Source organism: Panthera tigris, chromosome C1 (genome assembly GCF_018350195.1).
Source record: "Panthera tigris isolate Pti1 chromosome C1, P.tigris_Pti1_mat1.1, whole genome shotgun sequence".
NCBI lineage: Eukaryota > Metazoa > Chordata > Mammalia > Carnivora > Felidae > Panthera > Panthera tigris.
In genome coordinates, this window is record NC_056667.1 from 125,993,440 (window position 1) to 126,018,912 (window position 25,473).

General features: G+C 34.3%; 1 protein-coding gene across 21 annotated transcripts in view; it reads left to right on the forward strand.

Moving 5' to 3' along the window:
- The window catches only part of R3HDM1 (R3H domain containing 1), a 203,492-nt gene that overhangs the window by 87,862 nt on the left and 90,157 nt on the right, over positions 1-25,473 (forward strand). For 15 of the 21 annotated variants that reach the window (XM_042994336.1, XM_042994342.1, XM_042994338.1 and 12 more), the window contains 11 exons: positions 2,246-2,287; positions 2,751-2,840; positions 6,986-7,100; positions 8,161-8,239; positions 15,533-15,592; positions 15,676-15,816; positions 21,370-21,478; positions 21,569-21,664; positions 23,818-23,855; positions 23,938-23,988; positions 24,096-24,322. In XM_042994336.1, coding sequence (XP_042850270.1) covers positions 2,246-2,287; positions 2,751-2,840; positions 6,986-7,100; positions 8,161-8,239; positions 15,533-15,592; positions 15,676-15,816; positions 21,370-21,478; positions 21,569-21,664; positions 23,818-23,855; positions 23,938-23,988; positions 24,096-24,322 — 1,048 coding nt within the window. Of the gene's footprint in view, positions 1-2,245; positions 2,288-2,750; positions 2,841-6,985; positions 7,101-8,160; positions 8,240-15,532; positions 15,593-15,675; positions 15,817-19,443; positions 19,571-21,369; positions 21,479-21,568; positions 21,665-23,817; positions 23,856-23,937; positions 23,989-24,095; positions 24,323-25,473 lie in introns of those variants that run through there. The other 6 variants (XM_042994348.1, XM_042994352.1, XM_042994345.1 and 3 more) reach the window with 5 other exon arrangements.

Sequence of the window (25,473 nt, forward strand, 5' to 3'; positions counted from 1 at the left end):
AACATACAGTATCCCCACTTAATTTTTTTTAAGTTAATTCTTAGGTCTAGTGATTAGAAATAGGACATAGGTTTTCTGACATGCTAGGTTCCTAACTTTTAATAATCTATTACATATATATAGTGCTTTAGGTTTTACAGAGCCCCTTCTTTACTCTGCCGTTTAATCAAACCTATTCAGGAGCCTTGAAAATTAGTGCAAATCATAAGAACTTTTATACAGATGAGAATAAACCGAAAAAAATTTGACCAGGATCACCTACTAATAAGCAAAGCTAGAAATTTAAAGTCAACCCTTCTACATAGGAAATACAGTTTGTACTTGCCATTTAATCATCTCTTTTAAAATTTTTCAATAGACTGGGGTGCCTGGGTGGCTCAGTCAGCTAAGCTGACTTCGGCTCAGGTCATGATCTCACGGTTTGTGAGTTTAAGCCCTGCGTCGGGGCTCTGTGCTGACAGCTCAGAGTGTGGAGCCTGGTTCGGATTCTGTTGTCTCCCTTTCTCTCTGCCCCTCCCCTGCTCATGCTCTGTCTCTCTCTGTCTCAAAAATAAATAAAACATTAAAAAAAAATTTTTTTTTAATTTTTCAATAGAAAGTTTTGTACTCCTGATGCTTAAAATTGTAAGGGTTTAAGAGAAGGGGGGTAAGTCACAAATTCTTTTCCCTTCTAGTGCCTTGGACCTCATTTAGTTATGCGGATTTTCTAGTGTTCATCTATTGATTTTCTCCCACTTTTTGGCCTGTAAGCCCTTACTGCATTATGTAGCATAACTTTTTTAATTCTGCTTTTAGATATCAGTACAGACTGTTAGAAATCCTCTTGAACAAATTAAAGAGGAAAGTAAATAGAAACAGAAGACAGTACCGACATGCAGAAGGTCTCATAGGCAGGAAGCACTGACATATGCATCTGTGTGCACTTCTATGCCGTTTTCTTCTTTATTTTTTCTATTTTTCTTTTGTTATTGCTAAATGACTCTGGTAATCCAGAGTCAAAACTCCCCAAAATATAGTGCTTCTTATATTTCAAGAACTTTGGATACAAAATGGGTACCAGGACACACTGGTACTGCAGATTCTCATTTTTTCTTCTTCTTCCTCTTTGAGAGAGAGAAAGACAGAAAGTGAGAGTGAGTGAGTAGGAGAGAATCTTAAGCAGGCTCTTTGCCCGGCATGGGGCCCGATGCGGGGTTCAGTCTCACCACAGTGAGATCATGACGTGGGCCGAAATCAAGAGTCAGATGCTCAACCAACTGAGCCACCCAGGAATCCCCAGATTCCCATTTCTGTTGATTTTACATAAGGCTTTTTTGGGTGGAAGAATGAAATAGTGGCTTTTTTTTTTTTTTTTCATATGCAAAGCATACTAATCTAGGTATTAAGAAGGACTTTTTCACCTGTTTTATGTTTGGTACCAAACTAGCTTCCTGGTTTTAATGTGTATGAATGATAGATACCTATTGGGGATTGGGGTTGAGAGGTAGATTGGAGGAGGTGAGAAGAAGTAAAGTGTTTAAAACCTGTCTGGCTTCATTTCATAGGCACTTCAGCTGCTTTCCCAAACCAGAGCCTGGTATCACAAACTAGAGCTGGTTGTCCCAGCGGGTGTCCAGGTCGTGTGATATTCCAGTCATGCTGAATGAAATGCATATTGTAACTGCCCTCTTTTCTTTCTGCTTCTTTGCCTTACCCTGGACCAGGCAAATAGGATTCCATCACTAATAAACTGGTGGTGTGCCTCTTTATAGTGTTAAAAAGACTCAGTAGATTGGTGGTTGTACTCTGACTCAGTGTGCATTTAAAGCATTCTTAGTAAGTTTGGAAACTTTTCTAAGCATAGCTACTTAAAATCACTCAGGTGTGTGTGCGTGTGCGTGCGTGTGTGTGTATGTTTTCCTCACCTTAGCTAAAATGTAATATGTTATAAAATTCTTAAGAAGTATATTTTATTTTAGTGTATCTAATTAGTTACTTTATAAGTTTCATTTAACTCAGTTAACATGGAAATTTTGGCCATTTGCTGACTTAAAGAAAATACCAAAATACCCACAGAAGGATTTTAGAGAATCTTCTATAAGTGTGATTCTGGGAGGAATCAGTACTTTTTTACTTAAAACCAACTTTGATTTCCTCATTTCCAGTACTTTGTGCAGGTAGTTTCCTGTGGTTTAGGATTATGAATTAAGCAACAAACATTTTGTTTCAGTGTGAAATTTAATACGAATCTTTCTTGTGTGTTCAGCGGCCATTGCAATCCTTTGGACAGACAGGAAAAAGGTCTAAGGTATAGTAAATATATTTTGTGCTGGCATGCCAAGGGCCTTCCTTCATGCTTGATGAATCCTTGTTTTCATACAGCGCTGCATTCAGTTTAGTTTTGTCATATTTTGTTTGGGGCAGAAAGCTTATTTTGTTTCATTTGGGGTTTTTGTCTTGCCTAGTCGCTTTTGTGCATTGCTTTTATATCTTTAATGGTTCTCTATCTATAGAGAAAATGGCTTTCTCACCATTCTTTGGTTTTTGAAATTGGAATTAGTCCCATTCTTGCTATTGCTGTAGTTTTCAAAACTATATTTGTTTTCCCTCTTAACAAAGGGTTTTAGTGGTATTTAATGATATATTTAACTTGCGCATTTCACCTACTTCTATACATGGCAGAAGCTATAAAGAAACTTTAACTCTAGGGGGCTTTTGGATATGCCCTAGATTTGTGAAATGTAGTGTTAATTTTAAATACTTCTCTTTAGTCGAGCTCAAAGTTAAAGCTAGTTCGGAGCCTTGCAGTGTGTGAAGAATCTCCACCACCCCCTACAGCAGAGATATCACAGGAGAACCAGGTAAAAAAAAAAAAAAAAAAAAAGAAAAGAAAAAAGAAAAACAAAAACAAAAAATTGTTATTTAAAGGCATGGTACAATAACCTGCTTCCTGGAGAGTATTTTTTCATAAGGTTAAATAAAAGTTGTATATGCATGTGTGTGCATTATGTATGTGTTTTCATTTGCTTTATTTTAAATGAGTGAAGCTAATTTCATAGTACCACCAAAGATACAGATAAAAAGTCGGGAAAACCTCATTGCTTCAGTCTGAGGCTTGGTGCAGTGGTTTCTCTCTGGAAAAAATTAGGGATTATATAATTAACTGGGAAGATGACTTTAAGGGATTATAAATTATTATTGAAAAGTTATAAAATATTAAGTAGTACTTCTACTGAACATAACTGTGATAAAATTTGCCCTTTTTATTTTGGCTTTTATAAATTTGTTAAACACTTACTGCTTGTGTGTGAAGAGGAGACTACCCAAGACTTTGGCTTGATATATTATTTTACTTATTAACCTGAATGCATGCTGAAGCCAGTTTTCTAGTTAGGTTGGCCATAATAGTTTAATACTTCTAATTTCTCTTCTGTCTGTGCCTGTAAAATATTAAACAACTGAGGTTCAAGCAAATGGTTCAGTTTGCCTTTTATATATTCTTTTTAATGCTATGACTTTACTTTTCTGATAATCTTAGCCATGCATTGATCTTTGTCTCATGTTACCTTTGGACATTTATCCCTAAATAATTTAGGACGCTTTACCAATGTTTTTATCAGTGTGATAACTTTGCCTGTTGGTGATTTGTTCTACTTCTTAAGAGTTTGAGCAGCCTGATATCCCGTTCTGTATCAATAATAATTTTCAAAGAATTGAAGCAACTGTTTGGTTATTTAAGAAACTGTGACTAAAACAAGGAAAGGGGGGGGGAAAGGACATGATAGGTTGTACAACCTTTTTTTTTTTTAAATGAATGCCAGTTGTACGTTAATTCAAAAGAAAAAAAAAAGATTGTTATACTTTGCCTTGATTTAGAAGCTGATGCCCTCAAAAGCCTATTATAGATATGATAGTTGTCACATATTTAGAACATGTTGGGTTTTTTAAAACCACTTCACTTCTTTGTTTCCAAAATACAAGAAAAGGAAGGTTTTGAAAATAAATTATTTATTGTCGACGAAGAATGTATAAAAATTAGTTTCCTTTGAAATTTGTTCAAGTGTCAGGAACATAGTGTTTAAATTGTATGATTTTTATTGAAGATTTAACTACATAGATAAAAGATAGCTCTATGTATTTATTCTATAAAATAGATATGCTTTAGTAATAATGAACTTTCTAGCAAGAAGCAGAAACACAATCAAATGTTTTCTTAAGAACTATTGCCTAGACAACATGTTTTAAATGTTAACCTTTGGCTTTTACATGGTTGTTAATAAGGCTAGAGAGTTATGGTATACTTTGGAAGAAATCAATGAAATTGTTTTTGAAATAGCAATTTTAAAAGTTATTTTGTACAAGTAAGAGTGAAGAATACACCTGTACAAGGTGGAGCGGTGGATATTGTAATTTTTTTGAAAATTCATTTTTTCATTCTGTTGGCCAAAATGTTACACCATCTTAGCCTCCTGGAATTAGTCCAAGGATATTGAGGAAATGAAAAGGGTCATTCATAATTAGACTGTTAATACAGAAAAAGTGCATACTTGATGAGAAAAAGGATAAGGTGATCTTTGTACATTTTAACCTGATCTGAAAAATAGTGGAGGGAAAATTCTCATAGTGCTACATAAATATATCTAGTGAAAATTCATGTGAAAAAATTAATATCAAGAGTGTACATTATATATTAATGTATACATTTTTATCACAGTTTTTCTGTTTATATAAAGTTCAGAAACTAAGTTATAGCATATGAATGATGAATAAAGTATTTATGCCAGAGTTCAGTATTCCACTTACTAGATTCTTTCTCAGTTTCTCTTGGATACAATAAATTCTTTATTTTCAGGTAATAACCCATTATTGTTCTCTCAGAGCAAAAGATATTCCTTTTAGTAGAAAGTCCTCTTTTTCCAAGCCTTGACTTAACAATTGCACCTGAACGAGAATTAGAAAATAAACTATTTCCCATGAAATGTGCTGGTATCTAATTCTTGGTAGTAGAGACACTTTCCAACTAATAATGCCTGCTTCAGAATGTGATTTTTGAGGAATTAATCTGGAATAAAACTCATTAGTCAAAAGGTTGAGAGGCAATTAAAAAAGAGATGTCACTTGTGTCTGATGAGAGCTTATGAGAGGGAAGTGACCTCAATAACAGATGTCAATGACAGAATGAAGAGTAAAGGCATTACAGCTTCCTGTGGAGATGTTGCTATCCTTCCAATTATTTATAGTCAGAAGAGTTCGTTTAAAAGGACTACTGGGTTTTTAAATATGTCTTGTTGATTTGCTACTAAAAACAAGGCCTTGGTACCAACTGAAAGCAAGGCCTTGGTGTGTGAAGCCTACCGTATTTTTAAATACAGTTCATCATGATAAAATAGTTTAATATCTGTAATTAAAATGTAGGGCTTTGGGAAGGGAATTTAGAAATGAAATCTGATACTCAGTGGAAGCTGCTTTTAGTGAAGGCCTAAATGTGAAATCTTCCAACTGGATTCTATAGGTTATTCTTGAGATAGGAGTAAAATCTATAAGTCAGGGAAACTTCTGTAATATTCTACTTCTGAAACATAGCTCTGGGATTCATTTTTAAATATCTGTTTTACATTTAGGAATAGAATAAGGAAAGTGGATAAGAAAATGAGTCATAGTGAAAAGAATGACTTTTACCAATTGATGAATGTATGAAGTTGATTAATATATGAAGTTTGGTAAGCAAGACAAAGGAGGGCATAAAGCAGATGTTCATCATTCTAGTAAAAATTGGTAGTCCAGAGCTTGTGCCCTATATTCTAAGCCCAAATTTGAAGTGAGATGAAATAGGAAGCAGAAGAACAAAGATAAAAATAACAGTCAGCAACCCTATAGGAAAAGTACATATATATATTTGACCAGAAATTCTGTCAAATATTCTTTCCAAAAAAATTACATGGGTAAAAAAAGGTTAATAAAATTCTTGTGACTGCAAGTTCAACTCCTGAAATTTATACCCTTTTTGATGTTGATTTATTACACCTATTTCCATGGCAACCATCACCCAGAAAAGTGAAGTAATTGATCAGTGTTTTTCATCAATAAATAATAGTATCATTTAGTCTACAAAAAGGTCATACCTCTGTCTTTAGTAGAAATGGTCTGGAAATTATTCTACCTTTATGACTTGGCTTGAATAAACAGAGATTTGTGACTTTTTTTTTTTTTTTTTTTTTTTTTTTTTGCCTTTTTAGGCTATGTGAATTAATTTCCAGTAATTTCTTTGGGCTCTGAAATTACATTTAATGTTATTATTTTTGAAATGGAATGTAGAATTCTTTCTCTTTTTCTATTTTATAGAATATGATTACTTCACAGGGTTAAATATTACATATCCAGAAGGAAAACAGTCTTGTTTGAAACCTTTCTAAAACATGGTGGTGATTGAAAGAGGAACAGTAATACGTCATTCATAAATAGAAAATAATCAGATGTGTGGATTTGGTTTTGGAAAATCTGTACTTACATTTTTATATGGCAAGAGAATGGAAGAGTGTGAGATTATAAAGGATACTCAAAAAACTATTTTTTTGTTAAGTGTTGGCTTGATGCTCACTTGTTCTTATTGTCATGATTGATGATCATTATTCTTTTGTTTGGCAGTGGCATCTCCAGTACAAAAATAGGCTAAGAAGACCTTGCTTCTGACCCTCCAAGGGTTTTACAAGTAGATATATTCAGAGTAACATAGAAAATATCTTATGTTCTGTAAAGTAATTTTGAGGACATGTTTAAATTGATACATTCAACTCAAAACATTAATTTTAACATTTTTTATCAAGACTTTGATATAAGTGGTAAAATATTAAGTTGTATTCCAGTATGAAGAATCTAATTAGTTAACATAAAAATCTTTATCCTTTTTCTCCTCCATACAGTTTTGTGTTACTCAAAAAATATAAATGTGTGGTATTAGCTGAATTGCTTTATATTTTCATTTATAACTGATTTTGCCTTCCAACAGGAGAAAATTCAGATCCAGTTAACGCAATCATTTGAAAAAGAGGAGAAGCCCTCAAAAGATGAAGCAGAAAAAGAAAAAGCCAGTGATAAGTTACCCAGAAAAATGTTATCAAGAGGTTTGCAATTTATTTGTTTTCAAACAAAATTTTAATTTTACTGTCAATAATTCCATCCTTTATCCCTTGAAACTTTATGTATAATATATCTCTAGTAAAAATGATAACAGAACAGACTTAAGGGATGTTAAAATAATTTGCTCATCTGGGCAAAATGGCATAACACAAATCTGAACATCAGTAAGATGCTTCAGCAAAGAAACTGCAACATATGCCAAAATCACTGAGGCAGATAACTATCTTGACCTCTTATTGGTCTCTCATAATGAAATACTGGAATCACTATGATTTGAATACTTGAGTCTGTTAAAAATAATATTACTCTTTAATTCTATATGATACAACAAGCTGATGCCAAAATATGCAGTATCCGGTAAGAATATTCTTGGAAACCCAGAATGTTTATCTTTCATAACAAATTTCAAGGAACTTCATCATCTAGCATTACAAGTCAATGACAATACTTCTTTAATTTATAAAACCAGTTACATTGGCCAGTATTATGAACAGTGTAAGTATATTATATTTAAGGGGAAGAATGTAAACATGAATATCTGAAAAACTATTTTGAAAGCAAGCCTTTGGTGATAGACCTGATCAAATCTAAATACTTTTTCAGAACTAGAATTCCTACCTACTTCCAAACTATTGCCTCTACTTATATTCCTAACTTAACTAAACTGTCTTAATTTGCGCTAAATATGGATAATTATTTAATTCATTCAAATTTTTCACTTGAGGCATTTTTGATCATGAGAATTGTGGTGAGTATATAAAAGGATCTTTAAAGACTTCAGAGTAAATTAAACAGGCATGTGTGAGAGAAAAAAAATTAAGAATATGCATGTACATGCAGTTATATAAATCTTTGTCATGCTCATTATTTGGGAGTAGAAAGCTTGTGGTCATTTGAGTTCATCATAAATTCCCTTTTCCTTCCTTGTCAGTTTTTTCCCATGTGGGGCATCTCATTTTGTTTAAAATATGCATCATGTGTAAAAGGGAAAGGGATTTGTTTTCAGACAACTTTATACTGGGTTTTTGTGTTGTTGTTTTTTAGATTCCAGTCAAGAATACACTGATTCAACTGGCATAGATCTACATGAATTTTTAGTAAATACATTAAAAAACAATCCCAGGTAAAAATTAAATTTATAAGGTTTACATTGCTTGGAGTGCCATAATTTTGCTATGTTTGTTTTCATTACTGAGTTAGAATATTAGAATAAGATTGCAGTGTTTGAAGTACACCAGAAACATTTTAGTTTCCTAGGGCTAAGATGTTGTTGGTCTACTGTATGCACATGTATAAATATTTTTTTTTGCATTTTTCATGTCCCATGATATAAAAATAATTCATTCTTTTTGTAGGAATTTTTGGAAAAACAGAATCACCAAGATATTTTGACTCTTAATTGAGGTAGAGAGGTAATCATGAATCGTGGAAAAGAAAAAAAAAAATTCCCCTACAATAATACACTCACCCAAATAAGAACTTAGTGTATTCATTTTGAGTTTTTGAACTTGACTAAATGCAGAATTTTTGTTCACTCTTGTGTATTAACCTTCAACCTAAAGATTTTTAAGGTCCTTTTGTGGGTCACTGTGAAACCCTTTGTGTTGCCAGGGTACTAATGAATACACTCTAACTTTCTGGCAGGTCATTGACCCCTTTGTGGCCTTCTCCCCACAAAAAGCCTTATCTATAGAATATCTGCCTAACACTTTCATGGGGTAGAAGACTCCAAGGCTAAGAATCGCTCCTCTAGATATTAGCTTTACATGGTGGTAGTTCTTTAATGTCCATTAAAATGAAAGTAAAGCACTTTCTCTGGGTATATGCATATGGAAGATTACAGGAATAACTCTCTCTAGTCTCTTTGAGGCTTATCTCGTGTCATGCTTCAAGATAATCTTTATTTTCATTCATGATTTATTGTATTCAATATCATCTTGGTTTTCTGTTGTATATTTAACATAAACCCCAAAAAGAGAACCACCAAAATGAAAAGTGGTCTCCTTGTAAATGGGGCTGAAGGAGTATAGTATGGAGTGAGGAAGAAAATAAGACAAGTCTGCATGACTTTTTTTTTTTCTTCAGTTTTAAGTTTATTCCTCACTGGTCACAACAGAATGATTAATCCATTAGTTCATTGAACAGGCATTTACTGAACATCTGTCATATTCCAAGCTTTGTGCTAAAAACACTGTAAATAGAACGATGGAGATATAATCCCTACCCTAAAGTATTCACCATGTCTGAGCTAGGAAAAAACATAGGATATATAATTAAAATTAAATTTTGATGTTGTAAAAGAAGTTTTTGGATGTGCTATAAAAACACAGGGAGGGGGCCCCAACCTCTTTTTGAAAGGATATCGGAAGACTTCACTGAAAAAATAAGCCTGGGCTGAGCCATGAATTCATAGTGTTTTAAGTGGAAGCAAGCTGGCCATATAGAGAAGCATGAGAAAGGCATTCTAGGATAGATGTAAGTGCACTGACAAGGCACAGTAGTGTGAGAGAGGAAGTGGTATATCCAAGGAAAGTCTAGCAGGGAGGCATGTGGTAAGTGATTCCAGAAAGTGATGGGGAAGATGTTGGTGAGGTATGAAGACAGACCATATCCAGTTGTTCTCAACCTAGGATTGTACCAACACTGTGGGGTGGTGAGCCCATTGAGTGTGCAGTGCTGCTGGGATGCCAGGGATCCTAAAGAGATCTTTAAGACAGTAATGAACAATGAAAAATAGTGAGTAGTGCATCATTTAAGAAGTACTGAGTATGGCATGCTAAGTTGAGGAGTAACTAAAGAATTTTGAATAGGGTAATGCCATAATAGGTATAGGTATTTTAGAAAGATTACTTTGGCAGTGAGGGGCCAACAAAGAATGTGGATAGGACACCATAGAGAGGAATAGAGAGGAAAGGACATGTTTGAAAGATACTTAGGAAGCATCAAGGCAGGACATAGTGATGATTTGGGTATAGAATGGTTATGATGTAGAATAGCTACTAGGTTTCTGGCTAGCCTGACAGTCCCATTAACTGAGAAAGTGGGTAAGGGGCAACCCTGAGTAGTGGAATAGGGCATATTCTGTTTTAAGTATAGTTTGAGGTGCCAGATGAAAAAGCAGGAGATGTGACCTCTCCGCAGTTAAAATGCTCTGGTTTTCAAGTATATGAAACTCGAGTAATAGGTTTGGGAGTCACTAGTAGAGATGAAGCTTGAGAAGGATTAAAATGACAAGGACAAAATTCTGTGGGAAGACAGGATAGAAAAGGTAGATGAGAAAGGAAGAGACCAAGTCCTAAAAACAGAAGAATCATGAGAACATTTATCTTAGAAGTTTGACAGGGAGTTGAATGGGGGGAGCTGTTTCATGGAAGATAAAATAACACAGGGACATGAAAATAGAAGTACCAAAACCAGTCCATTAGGTTAAGAAATTAGGAAATTCTTGGCTATTTTAATAAATTGTTTCATTTGGGGTGGGATGGTGGAAACCAGAACTCATTGGGTTGGGGAATGAGGAGGAAGGTAGAAAACACATAGCTAATTTCTATAAAACAAGATAGGATGCTAAACAGGCAGAATTTTTCTTTTCTCTGAACCCATAGGAGAGACCTCAGTAAGAATGACAATAAGGAATCTATTTTTATACATCCCCAAATATTTTTCTGTTGTACAGTTCTCTGCTTTCTTCTACAAATGTAAAAGTTTTAAATATAGCTGCACATGTATTTTTATGTACCATTTAATGGTTTTTAGTATATTCACAGATACGTAGAGCCACCACTACGGGCAATTTTAGAACTTTTTCATCACCCCAAAAAGAAACTGCATATTTTTAGCTATCACCTTTCTGTTCTCTGAGCTCTAATCTACTTTATATCTCTTCAGATTTTCCTGTTTTGGACATCTCCTATGAATGAAATCATGTATATGTCTTTTGTGGACTGGCTTCATTCACTTAGCATAATACTTTCAAGTTTCATTCATGTTGTAGCATGTATCAGTACTTCTATTTTTTTTCCTATGTATGCATTTGTATTTGAATAAGCATAAGTAAGTAATTCATGTAATGGCCAACATATAAGTAATTACTAATGTCGATATGGTTTAGAAAGTTGTAGCTAATGTTAAATTTTGTGAGAAGATTTTTGTTAGGAATAACTAATGACTTAGTGTTCTCTCAGTGAAACACACAATCAGTTGCCAGATCTACATGGTACAAAAGTAGTATAAGTATGGCAAGTTTCCACTAAAACTGTCAAGATTGGATATTGTTCAGAGAAATCTTCTAGATTTTAAGCAGATTTATTTTTAGTGTTATAAAAATTTAGTCAACCTTTCATTTCAAGATTTTTCTTGGGGCGCCTGGGTGGCTCAGTCGGTTAAGCATCCGACTTCGGCTCAGGTCATGATCTCACGGTCCGTGAGTTCAAGCCCCGCATGGGGCTCTGTGCTGACTGCTCAGAGCCTGGAGCCTGCTTTGGATTCTGTGTCTCCCTCTCTCTCTCTCTCTCTGCTCCTCCCCTGCTCATGTTCTGTCTCTCTCTATCTCAAAAATAAATTAAAAAAAAAAAAAAAAAAACATTAAAAAAACATTAAAAAAAAAAAAGATTTTTCTTATTATCATTAAATCTTTGTCTTATTCTTAGCCAAATAAATAAACTTAACTCCAGATGTTAAGTAATAATTTATCTGGAATTCCTATTTGCAAGAAATATTTTCAGAGGCTATACTTACTAGTCATTATCTGTTACAGATATTTGACCAAGCTCATATGGAATATTGGGAAGGAGGGGTGGTCAAATGGAAGCATTATTGTTTTCTGCTTTTTTGTTTGCCATTGGTCTGCTAGCTGCATACAGTTTCTCTAAAGTTATTTCTGGTATAATGACTAGAACACTAAAAGATTGTTGCCTCTTCATTTTAGATAGTAGCTGATTGATCAGTGTGATTGAGATCCCTGTTCTTACTATTTTTTAAATAATAGCATACATTGGTTCCCTTTAAAAGATTATACAATAATTTCAGTAAGTATGCCCACTTTTAGGTTCATGTGCTAAACCTTATGCCTTAAGAAATTTGTGGATCTGTTAGAGTGCTATATGCAGTGCTTCTATAAAGGATTATTATCTTTTAAGTTAATGATCATCACCAAATATCTAACCTTGATGAAGCTTGGACTAAACTATAGTAGATAAAAGGCAGGAAATCTTGAGAATTTAAGGAAATGACCAGTCTTATTTTTCTAACAAGTTATATTTCTTAGTAACTGAAAATATAGTAAACCAGGCAGAAGCGTTTATTTTATTTTGTAAGTGGTCCAGATAATGATAAAAAGTCCTCTGCAATCCATAGATCTGCATGTGAAAGGGGAAAAAAGACTGAATATATATCAATGGCTAGTAAAAGTGTTAGATTTTTCTCTCATGGAGATAACAAATTTATTTTTAGTGGCAATACATTTGCTGAAACACATTTCACAGATCTTTTGCCTACTGTTCAAAAACAGAAAATAAATTTTTTTTTTTCCTATCTTTTCTGATATAAGTATTCCTACCCTGGCTTTTTTTTTTTTTTTTTTTTTTTTTTTTTAATTTTTTCCCCTGTTTCCATTTGCATGGTAAATGTTTTTCCACCCCTTCACGTTCAGTATGCATGTGTCTTTAGGTCTGAAATTAGACAGTAGATAGATGGATCCTGTTTTTTAGTCCAGCCACCCACCCTGTGTGTTTTAATTGAAGTATTTAGTCTACTTACATTAAAAGTAATTATTGATAGGGATATATTTAAAGGCTTTTTTTTTCTGTTACTTGTTTTGTTGTGGTTGTTTTTGTAGTTCAGCATTCCTTTCTTTTTCTCTTGCTCTCTTCCCTTGTGGTTTGATGACTTTCATTAGTGGAATGCTTGGATTCCTTTCTCTTTTTTGTGTGTGCATTTATTGTAGGTTTTTGATTTGCGGTTACTGTTATGCCTATATATAACATGCATATAGCAATGTATATGAAGTTGATGGTCACTTAAGTTTGAACACATTCTAAAAGCACTAAATATTTACTACCCCCCCCCCCATGTTTTTGTATATGATATCACATTTTACATCCTCCTATTTCGTGTATCCCTTGATTGATTTTTGTAGATATAATTGCTTTTACTACTTGTGTGTTTTAACCTCTATACTGGCTTTAAAAGCAACTGATCTGCTACCTTTATTACATGTTTGCATTTACTTATGAAACAGAAGACCAACTTAAAAGTACTGTTTCATGGATGCTTAATAAATTGTCTGCCTCGGATTCCTTTTTTTTACAACAATAAGTGTATAAAATATGTAAGGAAAGTTACTGAGAATTAGATCATCTCAAGACAAATTGCATTCAGAAGGTTAGATGAAAAGAGGTTCTTGGAGTTATGTAAATAAGTCCTTTTCAGGGAGAAGTAAAAATGTCCCAACCTCCCAAAAAACTTTCAGGGGAAAAAAAATTAAAAGACTTTATGGGTAAAATAATTTGATTAATTGATTCCGTGCAGATACATTTGTTGAGCTCTTCTATATAGTCCAAATAACTATACAAAGATAATTGTAGCTTTTAAAGAAAAGTATGAAAGAAACAAGTTCTAAGAAATAGGAAGTTGTTCAAGGCAAAGGAAACATCATGTTCAAGTAACCTGAAACAGGAAGGAGCTTGGCAAGTACAAAGATAAGCCAAAATGATAAGAGTTTGTGATTGAGGAGTCTGAAGAGGTAAAGACCAAATCATGACTACCTTGTAGGCCCCGTTATAGATGTTTGTTTCTTAAATCAGAGCAGTGGGAATCCTGTGATAAATATTTAACCAAGGCAATAACATGTGGTCACACATGTGTTTTTAAAAAGTCGTTAGGGCTGTTCCAGGTAGAACAGATAAGGAGGAAATGAGGGAAGACACAAAGACACGATAGACTACTGCTACAGTAGTCAAGCCAGAGATCCTGCTTGCTTGGATCCAGGGTAGCAGCAGTGGAAATAAAAGAAAAGTAGATAGAAGGTAGGTAAAACTTGCAGTAGTAATTAACTGCATGGGAAAATTAGAAAATGGATTGTAGCAAGCCAGAATTCTTCTACTATAGTATGCTGGGTAAAAGATAGTGCCACTTACTGAATTCAGGAATTCTAAAGGAGAACCAGGTTTGGGGGCAGAATTGAATATTGCTAGAATTTGTGTGAAAATGTAATCCCATTTTCACCTTTGGGTTCGCAGTCGCCAGGTAGGCATGTTTTTCTCTTGATTTTTCAACTAATGTAAAAAAAAAATGTATGGTCAGATATCACTTGGTTTTATGAGACTTCTTTGCAATGAAAGAGGAAGAGTCAAACTCAGGGCTGATGTATAGTATAGACTTTCAGACAGTTTAAGCAGAGGCACTACATTCTCTGCTCTGTTAGAGTCTAAGAGGGATCTGCTATGTATTACTTATTTGAGAGGGAAATATTAACCTTCGGCCTAGTTTTCTTGATCAGGGACAGAAGTGAATGATCTGTGAAGCTACTTCTGGTTTTAAGGTTCTCTGGGTGTGTTTGTTTATTTCACAAGTACATGAAATTTCCAGTGAGCACAAGAATACTCCTTTGAGCCATGTTCTTGGTATGTGAGCAAGGAGGTCCTTTGGGTAGTGATACCACTTATTGTTATAGCATATGTGCGTTAAATAGGACCCTAGTGGTCTAAAGGAGCACATGCAGGTACTCCCTAGAGCCTTATTTATTTTTCAAGTTGAAGGCCTTGGGTTCATTTTTATTTTTATGGCAAAAGTTTCCATAGTCTTAAAAATACATAATACAAGTTTACAGAATGATTTCAAAAGACTTCTTTTTCTGAGTCAGAATTAGTAATGTAATTCATACTTCTCTGCTATAGTTCCATCTGTATACTAGCATTAGATTCCCTTAGGAGTGTTCCTGTTACTGGCCTTGCATGTTCTTTAGAGTACTGTTTCTATGGAGCTCAACATAACAAAGTCATGAACCTAACTAAAATTGTCTGTTTTCTTGCTATTTCTCAGCTTTATTAAGGAAGTAAAAGATTAATATGCTCTTATTATGTATATATCTACAGAACAGACTCCCATATACATATACTTAGCAGATCAAAATACCTGTTTTAAGAATGGCCATGTGTTGATAATTGTTAAAATTGAATAAAGGCTACATTGAGATTCATTACACAGCTCTCTTAACATTTGTATGTGTCTGAAATTTTCCATAATAAAAAATTAAACTAAAAAAAGTCATCTTTAATTTTTTTTAAACATTACTTTTTTTAGAAATCATCTACATATTCTAGCATCATGCTTATGATATACAGTTTTTAGGAGAAAAATGAGCCATAATAATTCAGTGTTAAGTTTTATATATAAGAGTCTTCATATTTTGTTTCAGGGACAGAATGATGCTGTTGAAATTGGAACAAGAAATTTTAGATTTCATTGGTAATAATGAGTAAGTCCTGACATTTAACAAGAAAACAAATTGTCATCATAGTTCTCCTTGACTTACTAAATTAGTTTTTCTTCTACTTCTAGGTCTCCACGTAAAAAATTTCCCCCAATGACATCTTACCATAGGATGCTATTACACAGAGTAGCTGCTTACTTTGGATTAGACCACAATGTTGATCAGAGCGGGAAGTCTGTCATAGTAAACAAAACTAGCAATACAAGAATGTAAGTATCAACAAATGTAGGTATTTGTTAAGTATGTGTGTGATTATAGTTTATCTTTCTACAGCACTTTTCATCTGAGGTTTTCCATAGGTTTTAGCAGCTTTATGACAACCTTATGTAATAGGGCCAAAAATACCTTTAGCATACCAGATACAAAATGCACCAGTCTAGACTAAAATAAGGCAGATGAATGAGGACTGGTTTAAAAAAGCAAAACCAAAAAAACTTCAGAAGTCATAGTAACAGTGCTGTTTCAAAACTATTCACTTGGATTTTTTTTTAATTTATGTAATTTAGATAGCTGTGGCCAACCTTAGGCAAATTTGTTTTGTTTTGTTTTGTTTTGTTTTGTTTTGTTTTGTTTTGTTTTGTTTTGTTTTGTTTTAAGGCAGATTTTGACACCCTCACATTTAATTTATCTTCCATCACTTTACAATCCTTTCAATCTCTGGTTTTGCTTCTTTCTCCCACAAATCTCGAGAAGGTGGGACTGTTGGTTAATAATATAGTATTATCCATAATGTTGTATTCCCCCTTCTGAGCTATGTACAATTGACCAAGGAAAAGTTTTAAAGGAGTTAAGAGAAGCCATTTGCTTAAAAAGTGATAGCTTTATAGTGTTAGTGAATTGCAGCATCAGTACTGGTATTTGGGACCAAAAGGCCCAGTGCAGAGGCACCTAAAATTTTAACATGTACCACAGTATCTCCCCTGCTTGCTTGCTTGCTTGCTTGCTTGCTTCCTTCCTTCCTTCCTTCCTTCCTTCCTTCCCTCCTTCCCTCCCTCCCTCCCTCCCTCCTTCCTTCCCTCCCTCCCTCCTTCCTTCCCTTTCCTTTCCTTTCCTTTCCTTTCTTCCTTCCTTCCTTCAGCATGAGGCAGGGTGGGGGGGTGGGGGGAGAGAGAATCCTAAGCAGGTTCCATGCTAAGTGCAGAGCCAGACACAGGCCTGGATCTCATGATCCTGGAATCATGACCTGAGCCAAAACTCAAGAGTTGGATGCTCAGCCAACTGAGCCATCCAGGCACCCCTCTTCTGCCTATTTCTAAACTAGTCCTAAAGCAACTTAAGTGCTTGTTAAGTTCAGCTGAAATTTATACTTTGATGGTAATCTGCCTATTGGAATTTTCTGTATCAATTTCATATGTGGCAGCAGTGGGTCTGTGGTAATGAGCGTTAGCTTCAGATGATATAGATAATGCTGAAATTAATTATTTTTCTGCTTTTCTTAAAGCTATACTTCTCTTAGGGTCTATTTTTATTTAAATCCAAGTTATTTAACGTAAAATTTAGTAATAATTTCAGAAATAGAAATTAGTGATTCATCACTTACATGTAATACCCAGTGTTCATCCCAAGTGTCCTCCTTATTGCCCCTCACCCCTTTAGCCCATCCAACACCCTGTCAGCAACCCTCAGTTTGTTCTCTGTATTTATGTCTTTTATGGTTTGTCTCCCTCTCTATTTTTATATTATTTTTGCTTCCCTTGCCTTATAATCATCTGTTTTGTATCTTAAATTACACATATGACTGAAATCAATATATTTGTCTTTCTCTGACTTATTTTGCTTAGCATAATACACTCTATTTCCATCCACATTGTTGCAAATGGCAAGATTTCATTTTTTTTTTTTTGATCTCTGAGAAATATTCAATTGTGTATATATATACCACATATTCTTTATCCATTTATAAGTCCATGGACATTTGGGCTATTTCTATGCTTATTGTCGATAGTGCTGCTATAAACATTGGGGTACATGTGCCCCTTCAAATCAGCACTCCTATATCTTTTGGATAAATACCTAGTAGTGGAATTGCTGGGTCATAGGGTAGTTCTATTTTTAATTTTTTGAGGAACCCCCATACTGTTTTCCAAGGTGGCTGCACCGCCACCAGCATTCCCACCAGCAGAACGAAAGAGTTCATCTTTCTCTACATCCTCACCAACACCTGAGTTGTTAATTTTAGCCATTCTGACAGTTGTGAGGTGGTATCTCATTGTGGTTTTGATTTGTATTTCCTTGATGAGTGATGTTGAACATCTTTTCATGTGTTGCTTAGCCATCTGGATGTCTTCTTTGGAAAAGTGTTCATGTCTTTTGTCCATTTCTTCACTGAATGATTTGGTTTTTGGGTGTTGAATGTGACAAATTCTTTGTAGATTTTGGATAACCCTTTATCTGTTATGTCATTTGTAAATATCTTCTCCCATTCCATCAGTTGCCTTTTAGTTTTGCCGATTGTTTACTTCACTGTGCAGAAGCTTTCTATCTTGATGAGGTCCCAATAGTTCATTTTTGCTTTTGTTTCCCTTGTCTCTGGAGACATGTCAAGTAAGAAGTTGCTGTAGCCGAGGTCAAAGAGGTTGTTGCCTGTTCTTTCCTCTAGGATTTTGATGGCTTCCTGTCTTATGTTGAAGTCTTTCATCCATTTTGAGTTTATTTTTGTGTATGGTGTAAGAAAGTGGTCCAGGTTCATTCTTTGGCATGTCGCTGTCCAGTTTTCCCAGCACCACTTGCTGAAGAGACTGTCTTTGTGCCATTGGAGATTCTTTCCTGCTTTGTCAAAGATTAGTTGACCATACATTTGTGGGTCCATTTGTGTGTTCTCTATTCTGGTCCATTGATCTGAGTGTCTGTTTTTGTGCCAGTACCATACTGTCTTGATGATTACAGCTTTGTAATACAGCTTCAAATCTGGATTTGTGATGCCTCCAGCTTTGGTTTTCTTTTTCAGGATTGCTTTGGCTGTTCAAGGTCTTTTCTGGCTCCATACAAATACAGGATTGTTGTTCTAGCTCTGTGAAGAATTCTGGTGTTATTTTGATAGGGATTGCTCTTAGGAGCTCATCTATGAACTATTCATTTTTCATGGTTGTATTTATTCACTTATGTCCCTTGTATTACAATGGCCTTTACTCTGATAGCTGCCATATTGTTTACTGAAATAAAGTTGATTTTCATCCATTTCTTACAGTATTTTGTCAACTAAATACATTGGTGGAACCTAGTATTTTTGAATGTTTGTTCCTACAATTAAATTAATGACAATAGATATCTTTAAAAAGGACCTTGTCTTCCTTTAGGGATTATTTTACCCACAAATGTGAATGGTACTTAATTTTTTTCTGCTTGTTCCTTACTCTTTTAATAATATCCTCATCAGTTAGTTGTTTCCCAAGGACAGTAACCGTAAGATATGAATTGAACTGAAGGTGAATAGAACTCAAAATCATTTAACCAGTACCTTTCAACATTACTCAGAGCTGCTGGATACCCAAGCACATGTACATTAGCAGGCATTTTGTCTAACATTTCGACTGGTGACTCTCTAAGGTTTTCAATACAGTGTAACCTCAGTTATTTGAATGCTATGAATGATGTCAGAAAGCTTTAGGGTTCTCTTTATCAACATAATCAAAAGTTTGGCTAAATATAATGTTTATGATGTACTTAAAGAAGAATGGATTGATAACATAATTACAACTAGACATTCAGATCATTGAAGTTACACTGTATTCTTATTTTATATCTTCTGGAATATGAAGAAGGTTGTAAATCAGAAAACCTTAGAGATCTGCTCCACATTGAATAAATGCAAACTTACCTTTTCCTCATAGGCAAATTACCCGCTCCAGCCTTGAACCAGTGGTGTTGTGGATGTCAACAACCCGGTGTCCACTGGGGTGTCTCAATGGAGCGGGAAGTTGGCGATTGCAGGGCAGTAAATTCAGGCATCTATAAAAGAAAGAGGTAAGACAGTCTTAAGGTTAGCTGAAATGCCTGCCAATGCTATTTGGTGTGGGAATCCAGCTGCTCTTAGAAAAGTTGCCAGGCCCTTGGTTAAACCTTAGAGTTGACTTTGGAATAACTCTTGCGCCCAAGTACAGACACCTTCAATAAAGAAAAATGACTTTGAACAGCTACAAAAAAAGTTGATATAAGTAAACAGGGTAATCCTGTGACAGAAATAACATACTACCATCTTCAGAACTAAATAGACAACCTTGCAAATTCCTACTAAAGAAAGCATTTTTTTTTCTCATCAGTTTGGTCATGATGTTGTTTTTACTCTTGTTTTTGTTCTTCTTAGTTCTGTATACATATAGCTCTGTGTGGAGATCTGCCCTTCATTTCACCTAAGTACGTTGTAAAATAAAGATTTCTTCAACTTACTTAGATAAGTTTTATTTTCAAATCTTGTTTTGCATAATTTGACAGGATATAGAAACAGTACTTTATTAAAAATTCACTAGGTTAAAACAAATATTCAGAAGCATTCCTTAAATATTCTACATAATGATATATATGGTCATGTTTGCTGAAGATGTTATTACTTAGGTTTATTTGGTTCACAAATGTACTTGGTATTCACAGTATATTACATCACTGTATAATACATATTTAAGCTATATTTAAAAAACTACTCAGGGCTTCAGTTAACCTTTCTTTGTACCTCTAAATATATTTTTATGTACCATGTATTTCAAAAGAGTAATTCCAGTTTTATAACAGGATGTTATTAAGTCACAAGAGTATTAAATAAATTAATTTGTTGAAGCTGACAATATATTTTAGAAAGCGAAGTTTTACGTAATTTTGATTTTCCATGGACTACAACCTCATATATGTCTTCAGGATGTCATTAGAACTTGCAACACTTCTGTAGAGGAAAGACAAATCAGCCATAAAATGTTTTGTTATAATTTTATAATTATTACTTTAGGTTACAACTTTAACCTCCAAAAAAGAATTATTTCTTTTTTAAACTGTTTCAATTAATATAAATCAAAGATGTACCCTGCTATAATTAAGAATTCTTGGTTGCATTTGAAATTAACCTCTTAAGTTTTAGTTAAAGCAGCCACAAAAAAATTTATTACTTTCAGTTATATCACACCAAATGTAAGAATGTAATATAAGATACAACACTATACTTTATTCTTTTTCCCAGAATTTTTCCTTAGATTTAGAGGAGGCAATGCAAAGAGGATAAATAGGCTTTGAGTCTGCCATACCAATGCGCCAGCTGTGGCTCAGTCATTCACTTGCACTTGACCTTGGACAGTTGCCTAAGCCATTTGAACCTCAGCTTTTTTCAGTAATATTTATAATAATAACAAACTTCTACTGAGTGTTTACTTTTTAAGTGCTATTCATTTATTAATTCACTTCATTTTCAGAACAACCCTGTGAAGTAGGTATCCTGTAATTCAATTTACAAATGAGGAAACTAGGGAACAGAAAGGTTAAGTAACTTGCACAAGTCCTGAAGCAACTAAAGTGGTAAAGCTGAATATTTGAACCCAAGCAGTCTGATTCCAGAGCCCACAGTGTATTTTTCATATGGCCTTTCAGTCATAACATAGAGCAGTTAATACCTTCTCATAAGATTATTATGAAGAGTAAATGAGATAACATAAATATTAATTATTAGTGGCACTAATGAGTGGTAATTTGCATTGCTCTGATTACTTTTCATAACATGTTGTATTTAACTTTTCTGTAAATATTGTGTACTATCTTTCCTGTTCCCTTCGTGGTTTTTTTAGACCTGATCAGAAATTCAATGAACATATTAAGGATGATAAAGGTGAAGACTTTCAGAAACGATATATCCTCAAGAGAGACAACTCCAGCTTTGACAAAGATGATAACCAGGTAATCTGTCACAACTGCAGCTTTTTTCTAGGTGCAGGACTTATCCCAACTGATCATTTTCCCGAGAATTAATTGTTTTCATTCCTTTAGATGAGAATACGTTTGAAAGATGACAGAAGGAGCAAATCTATAGAAGAAAGAGAAGAGGAGTACCAGAGAGCCAGAGACCGAATATTTTCCCAAGATGTATGTACTGATTTATATTTAGATCTCACTGTTAAAATATACGCTAATTGCATTGGGGGGGGGGGGTCACTCCTTTTATAATCTATTGATCATTTATTTGTAACCGTATCTGTTATATTTAAAGTCACTTGTTAGAAATACTGAGATCCATCTTGTTCATGTTAATAATTTAATAGTTTATAAAATGCTACATTGCAGCAGTTATATAAATATTTCAAAAACTGGATGCTTATAGACTACAGAGTAGTAGTGTTGAACTGAATATATAGTTAGTATAATTTTTTTTCCTTCCAAACTTCTCACAGATTTGAGATTTTTAGAACATTCATCATAGTCTACAAAATCATGGACTCTAAGTTCTACTTGGTAGTAGATTTTTCTCAATAAATAACTTGTTTCTTTTAAAGTAAAACTAATTTTTAGATTAATATTGTCTACTTTTTTAAGTGATTATGTGAAAGAAATCTTTAAAGTGGGTAATTATTTTATACATATATGTGAGAAGAGATTTAGTTTGGTCTGACCAGTGCCTGTTAAGCACCCATTCTGTTTAGTACTAGGTTTTATTCATGGATATATGAATGTATGTAATTTGTGTTAACATTGCCAGAGATAGAAATTTCAATGGTAAAAAAACAAAGAGTAACACTAAAATCCAAACTATCAGTTAATATTCATGCAAATCTTATTGACCACCTATAGTAGGTGCTATGCTGGGCACTGGAGGACACATCCGTTTACACTTAAAATAAGTTATCCCCCAAACAGTGCTATATATACATATGGTAGATATTATCATTGTTTTTATCTTACGGATAAGGAAACTGAGGTTCGAGGAGGCTAAGTAAAGTAGCAAAAGATCATATAGCTAGAAAATGATAGAGATTGGGATTTCAGCCCAGGTCTGCTGCCCTCAGAGCCTGATAAACTAGATGTAATTCTCTCTGTAGTTTGTAAGATTGATGAGGCCTCTACCCCGATGAATAGCCAGGTAATGACAATACGACCTGTGATGTAGGTGGAGACATGAAGGTAAAATAAGGGACATGGCAGAAAAGCATCACAAAACAAAACTCAGGAGTGAGAGGAAGAGTTAGCTTCCAAACAGAGACTCCAAGGGAGTGAAATGTTCCAAGTAGAGGGTCAGTATTTGCAGAGGCCCAGAGTTAAAGGAGAAGTTGACACATGAAGACTAAAAAATTCAGAGGAGCTGGACTATAGCCTACGTGACACAGAAAGTGAGGAAAGTTTAGATTAGAGAAATAAGCAGGAAGCAGATGACTTGACCCAGGAAGCAGATGACCTGTCCCTGAAAGCTGGTTAAGGTGGTTGGGCCTTTAGTTAGAGCAGGAGGCAGCAAACTTTTTCTGTAAAGAGCCAGATAATTAATATTTTAGGCTTTTAGAGTCATGCGGTATTTTGTTGCAACAACTCAAATCTACCTTTTTAATGTGAAAGCAGATGTAGAAAATACATAAATGGCACGGCTGTGTTCGAATAAAACCTTATTTGCAAAAACAGGTGGCTGACCATAGTTTGCTGACCTCTATGCAAACAGCGGAGAGCTGTTAAAGGAGGGAAGAGATGTGATAAGATTGACATTTTAGAAAGACTTTTGTGGCTTCTATTGTTTAAATTGGATTAAAAGGGCAAAACTAGTAGCTGGAAAACCAGTTAGAAGACTGTTATAATAATACAAGCAAAAATGGTGGTTGCCCAAGCTAAGTTCATAGCATTAGAACAGTTTGGTTCTGAGCTGCATTGAGGTATAGCTGCTTGCTTGTTCACTGCTACAGTCACAACCAAAGCACAGGTGATCAAAATGTTGAGTGAATGAGGTGGAATCTATAGATTGGTGTACACCTTCAGTATATAATAGTGAAAAGGGGTTCACTTGTTTGGAAGAGATTATTTGAATTTCAGATTAATTTGTGCCCCAGAAATGAATGGCTTCTGTTAAAAGTAAGCATAGTGTGTCCAAGCCAAAAATAATTTCATTGTTATTTATTTATGTCCCCCTATCACTATTTTGGATTTTTTTGGCAGGGCTAAATGATAACTTATTAAATATTACTGTGTGTGTTTTTTGTTGTCATCACCAATTTATGTATTTGACAAAAGCTCAACTTCTTATATCTGTTCTTTCTTTCTAGTCCCTGTGTTCCCAAGAGAATTATATTATTGACAAAAGGTGAGGGAATTTTTAAAATTCATTTGTTAACTCTCTGATTGATGCTAATAAAAATAAAAATGTCTCATTAAAATGCCAACAGAATTCAAGACGAGGATGCCAGTAGTACCCAGCAGAGGCGTCAGATATTTAGGTATTGAAAGCATGTTTTCATGCAGTATTAAAAACTCAAAGCATTTTTTCTCTATTCTTTCCCCTTTTGTCCTACTAGCTTTTCAAAGTTTTCTTTCTAAATTACAGAGTTAATAAAGATGCTTCAGGGAGATCAACAAATAGCCATCAAAGCAGCACTGAGAATGAACTGAAGTATTCTGAACCACGACCCTGGAGCAGTACAGATTCAGACAGTTCCCTCCGAAACTTCAAGCCTGCTGTTACCAAAGCCAGCAGCTTCAGTGGAATCTCGGTCCTGACAAGAGGTGATAGTTCTGGGAGCAGCAAAAGCATAGGCAGGCTTTCAAAAACAGGTATAAATATTTGTCTAGAACTGTGCGGTCATAACATTTCGTTTCCCTATTGCTGCCTTAGCTCTTTATTTATCAGATGGCTTCTGCAGTTATCCTAACATCCAAAATTCCTACCAGCAGTGCATTGAGCAGCTCCACAGTACTTCAGAGGTAATGGGTGTATTGACATTAGGATTCATTCTCTGCTCAAGAGAGATTTACAAACATCAGTTAAAGTAAAAATCCTCTCTTGTGACATAAACTTAATCAAGTTAGTTCAGTGAAATGTCATCTGTTGTTTGAGTCTCCAGAGGTGGTTGGAAATTCTCCATTGCTTATTTATAATTAGAAGGCCTGGTTTCTTACCTAGGATTATTTAACATTGGTTGCATTTTCAGCTAATACTATCAGTTATTGATTGTATTTTTCATGATAAAGTCCTTCATTTGCCATTCAAAGAATCAGTAAAATTGCTGAGAAGTTTCTGAGGATTTTTCAAGAAAAATAATGTGATGTAATTATTCTGAATGAGTGAAAATTTTAGTAACATCCTCATTCTCCTAGTTTCTTTGCTTTTAGGGTACCTTACATTTAGGCTCATACATTTTCTCTTCACCTTTACTAACTGGGTTTAATACTAAAGACCCTCACATCTCTCTTAGGATCCTTGCAGATCTTTATTTGGATTCCAAAATTAGCTTTAAAAGTTAGCAGAAATGGCTATCTTTAGCCTATCTGGGTTATCGTAGACATATGGTATTGTACAGGTAACATGGGAGAGATTTAGAGGTGGCCAAGTATTTTTTTATTAATCCTTGTCTATAATCAGTGCTTTAAATGAAGGCTTATGAATTGCACTTGTCACCCTTTCTTATTATAATGTGCATATTAAAAATATCTTAGTGTATATCATAGAATATTGCTAAAGATAGGTAAATTTTGTTAATATAAGAAATATGTATATGCACAAGATATGCATTTATTTGGGAAACAAGTCATCATAACAATAACTATGAGAAGATCATTTAGGAACACTGCTGAATTAAAACATTTTAAAATCGTGTCCTATTTATAATCTATATTCTCTTCAGAGATGAACCATTATTTAACTCTTAATAGGGAAAAATTATTTTTGGTAGTTTTTATAAGGGGTCATTTGGCACAACTTAAAA